We start from the raw sequence: 9,907 nt of genomic DNA on the forward strand, positions 1-9,907 counted from the left end.
TATTTTCATTAATTTACGCCTACGATGAGCACGGGGTAAGACGAAAGGCTGATTAAATCTCATGAAGACGACTTATTAAAGGCCAAGTCCACCCCAGAAAAATGTTAATTAGAATCAATAATGAAAAATCAAACAAGCATAACGCTGAAAATTTCATCAAAATCGGATGTAAAATAAGAATGTTATGACATTTTAAAGTTGTGCTTATTTTTCACAAAACACTATATACACTATATACACTGTTCAGTGATTTGCAAATGTGAGAGTCGATGATGTTCCTCACTCACTATTTATTTTGTTTCTTATTGTTTGAATTATACAATATTTCAATTCTTACAGATTTGTCAATGAGGACCTTCTTAACTGAACCATAAAGTGTTTAAACAATGGTAATTTCACATATTCAGGGAGGAATAAAACTTTTCTTCACAGGACAATGAGGAGAAAATTAGAATATTTCATATTTCAGATAATAAACTACAAAAGGAATAGTGAGTGAGTGACGTCATCAGTTCCCTCATTTGCACACAGACCAGGTGGGCGTTTCATGAAAAGACTTGTCGGACGTTTTATCCGACAAGTCCCATTTTATCCGACAGTTACCATAGGAACAATGCCTCCCAGCCAATCAGAATCATGGAAAGATGTCAGATCTGACAACTTGTCGGACAAAAATATTGATGAAACGCTCCCCAGGATGTGCATACAACTGTTTTGTGAAATTAAGCGAAATTTTAAAATGTCATAACTTTCTTATTTTACTTCCGATTTTGATGAAATTTTCAATATTATACTTGTTGAATTTTTCTCTTTTTATTCAAATCAACTTTTTGTTGGGGTGGACTTGTCCTTTAAAGAGAAAAGGCATTTGTTGTATATCTTCAAAACTGCCCCAAACGCAACATCATTTTTTTCTGACCCCACCCCCATATGTTTATGGTGGTTGTAGTGGTGATGGTGGTAGTGCTAGTGGTGGTAAAGGTGTTGGAGGGGTGATGGTAGGGGTGGAGGTGGTGCTGGTAGAGGTTGTGGTGATGTTGATGAATAGTGGTGGTGGTGTTGATGGTGGTGGTATAGTGGTGATGATGGTGGTGATGATGATGGAAAAAAGGAGGACGACGAGGAAGATCAAAGGGGAATGTTGATAATAATGATAAAATTATGTCACTGATACTAGCAAAAGAAAAATGGCTATTATCGCAGAGGAAAGAGTGCGGGATGTAAATAAGTAACAATGCACTCACGCTTTAGCCCACTAGCCATTCACACTAAACATTATTCCTGGGTAAAAGCCTTGCTTACACCAACAAATCTGAATCTAAACCAACAGGAGCTCTGTCATTGATATAATAGATTATTCGCAATCACTATGCAAACGCTTTCTACAACACACCGGTTCCTTTGAAAATGTGAGTCAAATGACAATGGACAGCTGAGAGGTTCAAGGTTGGTGGACTGGGACAGCAGATCGTCCGAACATTCGGACCTGACGAGAAATTGCAAATATTGCCAGGGCGACACTAGTCTACAAATGTAGACCCACATCTGCAGTGTGTGTACCTCAGCTGATTCAACGAGTCTGCATAGCAGACTAGGTCTACTGAGGCTGCAGAAGTGGCTCGCTTCGCTCGCCCTTTCAGGCTGGTTTGCTTCGCAAACCAGTTGCAGATCCCACTTCACGAGCCATTCAGAGTCTGCATAGCAGACTAGGGCGACACTGGTGTTTTGATTCATCGATGTTCGACAAAAGTAAGTCTGTTATTGAAAGGGTTTTGACAAAAGATTTATTTGTGTTGTAGAAAGCGTCTGCATAGTGATTGCGAAAATACCCTCATAACGTAAGCCTATATCGGTCTGAAGTCGGATTCGCTGGTGTTACTGGAACATGTGTAAAGGTCAATGTCATTCAAGAACATTCCATCCCTCTGCTCACTCTATCATAACCCCGTCAAACACTATCAGACGTATCAGCTGGTTGTCGAGTCATTAAAACAGGTTAAGGGAGAGAATGGAAATAACAATGAGGAGTAAGAGATATAGGAAAGGGGGGAAATAGAGAGGGAGAGAGAGAGAAGGAGAGAGGGGGAGAGAGAGAGGGAGGGATGTATGTTGATTAGGGTTATGGTAAAGGGGGGAAATAATATAGATATCGGGAGAGAGGGATAAGGACAGTGCCACAGTTATAGAAGAAAGAACACGAGATGGGGAGAGAGAGTCAGAGGAGGAGAAGCACAGAAGGAGAAAGAACAAGGGATGGAAAGAGAGGGTCAGGCAGAGAGAGGGAGAGAGAGGGGGAGATAGGAGATAAGGAAAGGAAGGGGAAGGAAATGAGAGAGAGAGTGCCAGGCAGATGTGAAAGGGCCATACAGAGATTGGGAGGAAGAGCGAGAGAGAATAAGGAATAAGAGATTCCTCCATAGAGGAATCGATGTCATTAATGAAAGTGTGTCGAAGGTCTTAGCCATTCAAAAACATTCCATTCTTGACAGAGGGGGAGGGCGATAGCAATATCAGGGGCGGCTTCACGGTGCGTGATAGAGGAGGTAGGACAGCCATCGCTCCCCTTGGTTTTCAAAGTTATATAAAGATGAGATGAGAACAAGACATAAAAGGATGAAGAATACCAAAATAAGGGATGTTTTGATTGAAGAGTCTTTTATGTCATTGAAAACAACATGAAATCCCCTTTTTGTCGTACAGCTCCTACACAAAAAATAGCCGGAACTGGAGGGGGGGGTAGGAACCCCCAACATCCCTGCACACTCAAACACAAACACACTTTTTGTCAGTAATCATCTATTTATAAAAAAACATGGAAATTACTATTGTTCTATAATTATGCATGTTTATGCCAAACACACACCTGCACAGTTTCAAACTTGTTCCGCAACCTATTTTAATCTATTATGTCGGCCATTCTATGGTATCCGACCATACATTTAGGATAGTATAAAGTGCAATGAACTCCTGATAAAACATGTTAATATCTTCACCTGATGGAATTGTGGCACTGCCACATATTTTTAGAACCCCCCCCCCCCCATCTCTCTCTGATCGGACCCCTCCCCCCTCTTTCTCTCCCCCCTCTCTTTCTCTCTCTCTCTCTGTCTCGCTCCCCCCCCCCCTATCTCTCTCCATATGGGGTTTCATTAAGCTATTCGTATTACAACAGGGTGCCACTTTTTTATTTTGAAAGGGGGCTAGACAGTCATTTTCTTCTCAATTAGATCAAAAAAGTATTTAGAAGACCAAGGTCCTGTTATACAAAAGTTATCGATTAATCGTACACTTGCTTTTTTGCGATTGATTGTAGTCAATGCAATCAATCGTGAACAACAAAAAAAATACGATCATTGCTAAGCTTTGTATTATACGGGCCCCAGGCCTCTGTTAATTATACTCTCTTTTGTTCAGCAGTTCAATTATCTTCCTTTTCTAAACATAATTATGTTCTTAATGCCCTCCTTTATTTTAAGTTATCTGAAAAATAAAATTGGATGGTCCCCGCCCCGCCTCCTCATAGTTACATCCCTGCCTTGATCATCTGCTAAATTAGCTTCTCAATCGTTTTCAGTCCCATGTGCTAAAAAACGTTTTAACAATAAATCGAAGCGGTTTTGCATCATTCAACTGGATTAGGACTTCATGTATAATCATGATAATCGCAGAATGACGGGATCGAACCCCTTAGCTCACGGGGAATTGCGGGGTAGGTAACTAATATGTACCCGCTGAATATTTCGCATGCTTTACTGTCTGATGCCACAGGCAGTTGCTTCATGACAGAATGATATTGACTTCGGTTGGACCAGTCAGATTCAAAACCATTCACCTCACCCCCCACCCCCGTCGCCATGGCCCTGGGAAGCGGGGGTGCTGGGGTGCTGATTGAAGCACCCCCCCAAATATTCCCTCGGGGTGCTGCGTGTATTATTCAATTATTCACCATAGGCAGCATCCCCAGGTATTCTGGAAGATGTGTAAAAATGTACCAATGACATTGGTAGTGAACCCCCCCCCCCCTTTTTTTATTGTCTTTTCAAATTTCTCGGGACCAATTTCTTTTCCATTCTGTTGTGAAAACTTTTTTCCCTTCTTTTTAAATTTACATCAGCACCCCAGTCAAAAATCGTCCCCTGCACCTCTTTCCTGAAAAACAAATTATTGTGCAGACTCCTGAAACAAAGGCTCATATCAAAACGTACACGGTATACGGTATCACGATTTACAAATCTGGATACCGTTTCATAAAATGCTTGTTATGATAACATATCAACATTATTTAGTTGGTTTTTTTTTACAAATTTGCTATTAGCCAATCAGGTTGAATGATTTCGGTAGCCTTTAAATGTTATTTTCGATCTGTTATTATAGCAAATTTTATAAAACTGGGCCCATAGTCTACTAAAATGTAATCTGGGGAGTGTTTTATCAGCATTTTATTTTGGGTTTCTTTTTTATTCAATTAAATCATCAGAGCGTTTTGATACTATAGGGCAAGACGACCACCCCCTCCCCGCTAAAATAATACAAAATATGAAGGAAAAAACAGAACTATAAAGACATTGTTTAGTTGTTCATCTATCGTTGTTAAAGTTCATTTATTATTCTATAATATCGTAAAAAATCATTAATATAAATCTTTATTTACAAATATTTTGATTGTTCGAAGCATTATTTTAAAACTATCACCTTCACCTAGACGGTGATTTTTTTTCATTTACTTGGCTTATACTACAGCATTGAAAACAAATGAGATCATCACATATTAGACCTAAATCGGTGGTAAATCACAAAGGGTTAAGAGTGATATAAAGTCAACCTATAGGTTCCGAAACGCACATGATACTTAAAGGACAAGTCCACCCCAACAATAAGTTGATTTGAATAAAAAGAGAAAAATCCAACAAGCATAGCACTGGAAATTTCATCAAAATCGGATGTAAAATAAGGAAGTTATGACATTTTAAAGTTTCGCTTAATTTCACAAAACAGTATATGCACATCCTGGTGGGTATACAAATGAGGGAACTGATGACATCACTCACTCACTATTTCTTTTGTATTTTATTATATGAAATATGAAATATTCTAATTTTCTCCTCATTGTCAAGTGATTCCTCCCTGAACATGTGGAATTAGCATTGTTTAATACTAAATGGTTCAGTCAAGTTGGTCCTTATTGTCAAATCTATAAAAAATAAAATATTGTTTAATTCAAACAATAAAAAACAAAAGAAATAGTGAGTGATGGACATCATTGACTGACTCATGCATATCACTGTTTTGTGAAAAATAAGCGAAACTTTAAAATGTCATAACTTTCTTATTTTACATCCGATTTTGATGAAATTTTTAGCACTATGCTAGTTTGATTTTTCTCTATTTATTCAAGTCAACATTTTCCTGGGGTGGACTTGACCTTTAAAGGGGCCGCGGTACCGGAGGTGGGGCTTCATAAATTACCATCTGATTGTGATTTTTGGCATGGTCAGCCCCCCATCGCCCCCCCCCCCCCCCTCCTCCAAATATGTTACACTGCCCCTGACTTAAAGCACGTTCTCCTTGATTAGAAAATGCAAAAGCTGTCCTCATCTGAGCATGATTTCGATCAATGCGATTTAGTGCGTTTATATATTACGACACACAACTGGGAATTTAAGTCCGACTTTTAGTCACTCTTAAATCTTGGGGGGGGGGGAGGAATTACTGAAAATGTTCACAAAATTCACAAAACGTATGCACGGAGTCCTTTAATTTCACTTTACAGAATGCAAAAGCGGCTTTTGACTTTTTTTTCGAAAAAGTTTACGCATGCTGCCCCATCCCCAACAAAAAAGTCATGCGTACGGCCATGCCCCTCCTTCTACCATTTCCCGTTTGATTGAGAGGAATATCTCGGGAAAATACACCGGCTATCATAAATCATGATAATGACCGCGAGGTTGGTCAACGATAAAATAAAGCATTTACGTCACTCAGGCGAGGTATTACTATAATACTAAAACTATTTCCTCTGCAAGGATTTCCCGATGGTATATGGGTACTTTTCAAAAAAGATAATAGTAATAATAAAAATAATGATAATGTTGATAATGATAATAATAATTATCATCAATAATAATTATCATTATGATAATAATATCAATAGTGATAAAAATAATAAAATAGTTTATCTACCGGGAAATGGTAGCCACTTAAGTAAAAAAAAAAATGTTCTACCAGTGGGCCTTGAATAACATGATATATTATTATTGCCCTTCTCCAAGCTAAATGCTGAGTGCCTAGCAGGAAGGCAGAAGGTCCCATTTATAAGTACGACTCGGCCGAGTATCGAACCCACGACCTCCCTTTCAGAGGCGGACGATGTATCCATTACAGGAATGTCAAATCCTTCTCTCAAAGTCTCGTCAACAAATTCCATTTTCCATGACAGCAGACGCACATATTACTTTAATGAAGCTAAATTTTCATTAACTGCTGATAAGTGTTCATTTAGATGATGTTATTTTCTATCTTGGCTCTGTTTTCGTCGACCCGTTGGTGTCGTTGACTTGGCACCCGTTCGACCGCGTTGTGAATCGCGCCCTCTATCGGCATTCCTGTTACTCTTCTTCTTGCCGGTTGTCTTTCCACTGGACAGGCTGAGGTTCTCTTTCGTTGAAAGCCGAGCTGTGTAGATTTAAAGTGAGGAAATTAACGATGAAAATAAAGAAAGTTGATGCTTGTTTGTAATAAATAAAGCTCCTTTTATGTTCAGTAAACACAAAATGATATGTATAAAAACGTTTCCAAGGGCATAGGCTGGAAGAGCACGTCCCCTGTTTGCTTACAACAGCTGATTTTTCCAACTTTAGTTCCACCTCCCCAATATGTGCACCCCACCCCCATGCTCAAACCAGCCTACGCCCTATTGCGTTTAAATTAAAAAAAAAAGAATGTCTGTTCGACTGTATGCATGGACTTAAAAGTCGGACTTTGGTATGGAGAATTTCTACGTCAGGCTCTGCTGTTTTGGAGCTGTTGCCCCTGCACAAACGCACGCACACACGTAATAAATCCAGGATCCAAGATGTTTTTTATTTAATATAACATGTAGGCCTAAAATTAAACCTTTTCCTTCTCTGATGTGCGAGAAACATGCAAAAAATATCAAATCCTAATGAGTAGATTTTGTTTCATGGAGGTATGAATTCATAAAGTAAATGAGCATGGGCAGTTGCCCCCCCCCCCCCCCCCCCCCGCTCGAAATTTCGAAAACTTATATTCTATTGAAAATATGAAGTAGGTTTATGTGACTATAGCCTATATAAGAGTGAGAAATGAATGAATTATGAATTTTATTTTACCTAAAAAGGCAGCATCGATGGCCTCGTTGTCGTTCAGTAAAGGAATGTAATGAGGTTTGGATGATACGTCGTTTTCTGTGAGAAAAAAAAACAAAACAAGGAAGATACATTTAAATAATGACAGGGAATATGCGGCATCCACAATGACCAGACCTGAATTAATGAAATACATAATTCAGATTCAGAATAATATTTCGAAGGTTTTATGTCTCATAACAATCTTTACAAATTTATGCAAGCTATACAAGCACAAATAATATAGCTTCATAAATATAATGACATAACCATAAGGATTTATCATGTATAATGATTTGCATTATGAACAAAGCAACGATTACAAGATATACGATATTTAAATTGCTATTGGAGATATATTATTTTGCACTTATAACATTGAATGATTATAGTTTAAAGTTTCCTCCACTTTTCAAGTTTTTCTGTTCGTGTATTGCACAAACCGTGAACATGGTGAACAATTGAACATGATGAAATAGTCATAAATTGTATTGCCCCGTTTTCTAGAGTCCAGTTTAACTTAGGTCATATGGTCTTTCGCTCTGTCCTACAATTATGGGAAGCTGAAATACTAATATTTTGTTTGCATTGTATGTCTATTGCGTTCTCTCTCCATGCTTTAATGGTGAGGAAATCTGTCAAATTTCATTATTTCCTGTCTGTTTGAAAGGCGAACACATACTAAGATGTACTTGCAAATTGTTCACTATTATCTATATGCGTTCAAATGATAAAATACACGTGTATGACATATGCATGTATATAAATGATCCACGATATATTTATTTCCTTGATTTTTTTCGTTGTAATCTCCATTATATTATGCTCTACACGCTTTGCTACACTTTTTAGTGAAAATTTCCCAATTATGGTCGAATGTTAAACGGTGTAGTGGTTCTGAACCCCGTTTCATGGGGACTTGGGTTCAAATCCTCAGCCATGTCATTAGGCCTACTCCAGACATTACTTTCCTTCAGCAAGATATTTATGCATATTTTGATGCACTCAACCCAGGTGAGGTACACGGAAATTATTCCTTGAAATGCTGAGCACGTTACAGCAGCTCTGCTGTCGCCATGGTAATTATGCTGCATTCATGCAGGTTGGCAAAGCTTGGCATATATATTATTTCAGAGCGCTTTAAGAGGCTTCTGACATAGAGGTGTTAATATACGATAATATCACCTACATTGTAAATCATAATTATCATTATTATTACTAGATTTAAACAAAAAAGAGAGAACTTACTTTCGACTTTGATGAGAACGAATGATTCCCTTTCTTTGAGGACCTCGTTGGCGTACCTCTGAGGTGATTCGCTGAGATGTTTGATATTCCCTTCCTGATCCGACAGATCTACTTCAACTGTTAAAAAATAAATGTAATTGAATTCAAGATAATAAGAATAAAACAGAAATGTGTAAAGTATTTAATCTAGATGATATCACCATTTTAGTGACTTTGATGAGAACGAATGATTCCCTTTCTTTGAGGACCTCGTTGGCGTACCTCTGAGGTGATTCGCTGAGATGTTTGATATTCCCTTCCTGATCCGACAGATCTACTTCAACTGTTAAAAAATAAATGTAATTGAATTCAAGATAATAAGAATAAAACAGAAATGTGTAAAGTATCTTATCTAGATTATATCACCAATTCAGTGATAATAATCACGCTAACGATTGGACGAGTTATGAACATTTTTTAAACAATATAGAATTTGACATATTTTGATATTGAACGTGTTTGCGTGGAATATTAAAAACCAATAAAAATATCTTTCAAAATGCTAAAGAAGCTACTAATAAACCTTTAAAGCGTTATGAATATAGACGTAAAAAGAACCAAACGCCATTATCCTTTAAATAACTATAATTACATGTGATATCCAGTAATATATACAAGTATTGTGAGTTTAAAAGAAATGAGAACTATACAGATAAAAAAGGATAGAGGTGTGACAACGCAGAAGAAAGAGAATGAATATTGATTATGACAATCCTATCAAATTCAAGTTATCGAACGCTAAATGTTTACGAAGTTGGGAAAACTTTTTGTGTGTCTCTGCCTAGTTTTTCTCCGAAATCAGAATTTAAAAAAGGAAACAAATTTTAATAAGGGGAGGATAGAAGTCAAGACTAGCAGCTTGGCTCATATAGCAGGCCAGATTCCCATTAGGGATATGGCAGCGTTCTGTCCTCACTGCATTGGTTACCCATCGAGTACCGTAGTGTATTTAAGTTATTATTGTTAGTTTTTCACTGCATCCATGGATCTGCCCCAGAATATAATGTTAATTTGTTGATGCCATACAATCCTCCTCGACGTTTAAGATCTTCCGATTCAAAATTGCTTACAGTTCCTAAATCCAAGAAATCATGGGGGGATCGGTCATTTGCACATGCTGGGCCATCCTTGTGGAATTAGTTGCCATATTCCATTCGTAGTATTTCAAATATCGATAATTTCAAAATTACTCTAAAAACCCATTTGTTTAAAATTGCCTTCCAGTAGTTTCCTTTCATTGTCATGACTGTCATTAT

At 37.7% G+C, this 9,907-nt stretch overlaps 1 protein-coding gene across 1 annotated transcript in view; it reads right to left on the reverse strand.

Annotated features, from left to right (window-relative positions):
- Nucleotides 1-4,571: 4,571 nt before the first annotated feature.
- Nucleotides 4,572-9,907, reverse strand: part of LOC129266650 (uncharacterized protein CXorf65 homolog) — an 11,732-nt gene continuing 6,396 nt past the window's right edge. Inside the window, exons 3-5 of the mRNA XM_054904486.2 lie at nucleotides 8,613-8,729; nucleotides 7,350-7,424; nucleotides 4,572-6,672 (exon numbers count right to left, since the gene is read on the reverse strand). Of these exons, the coding sequence (XP_054760461.2) occupies nucleotides 6,506-6,672; nucleotides 7,350-7,424; nucleotides 8,613-8,729 (359 nt within the window). The 3' untranslated portion in view covers nucleotides 4,572-6,505. The remainder of the gene's footprint in view (nucleotides 6,673-7,349; nucleotides 7,425-8,612; nucleotides 8,730-9,907) is intronic.

The sequence above is a fragment of the Lytechinus pictus genome, chromosome 8 (assembly GCF_037042905.1).
Source record: "Lytechinus pictus isolate F3 Inbred chromosome 8, Lp3.0, whole genome shotgun sequence".
Lineage (NCBI taxonomy): Eukaryota > Metazoa > Echinodermata > Echinoidea > Temnopleuroida > Toxopneustidae > Lytechinus > Lytechinus pictus.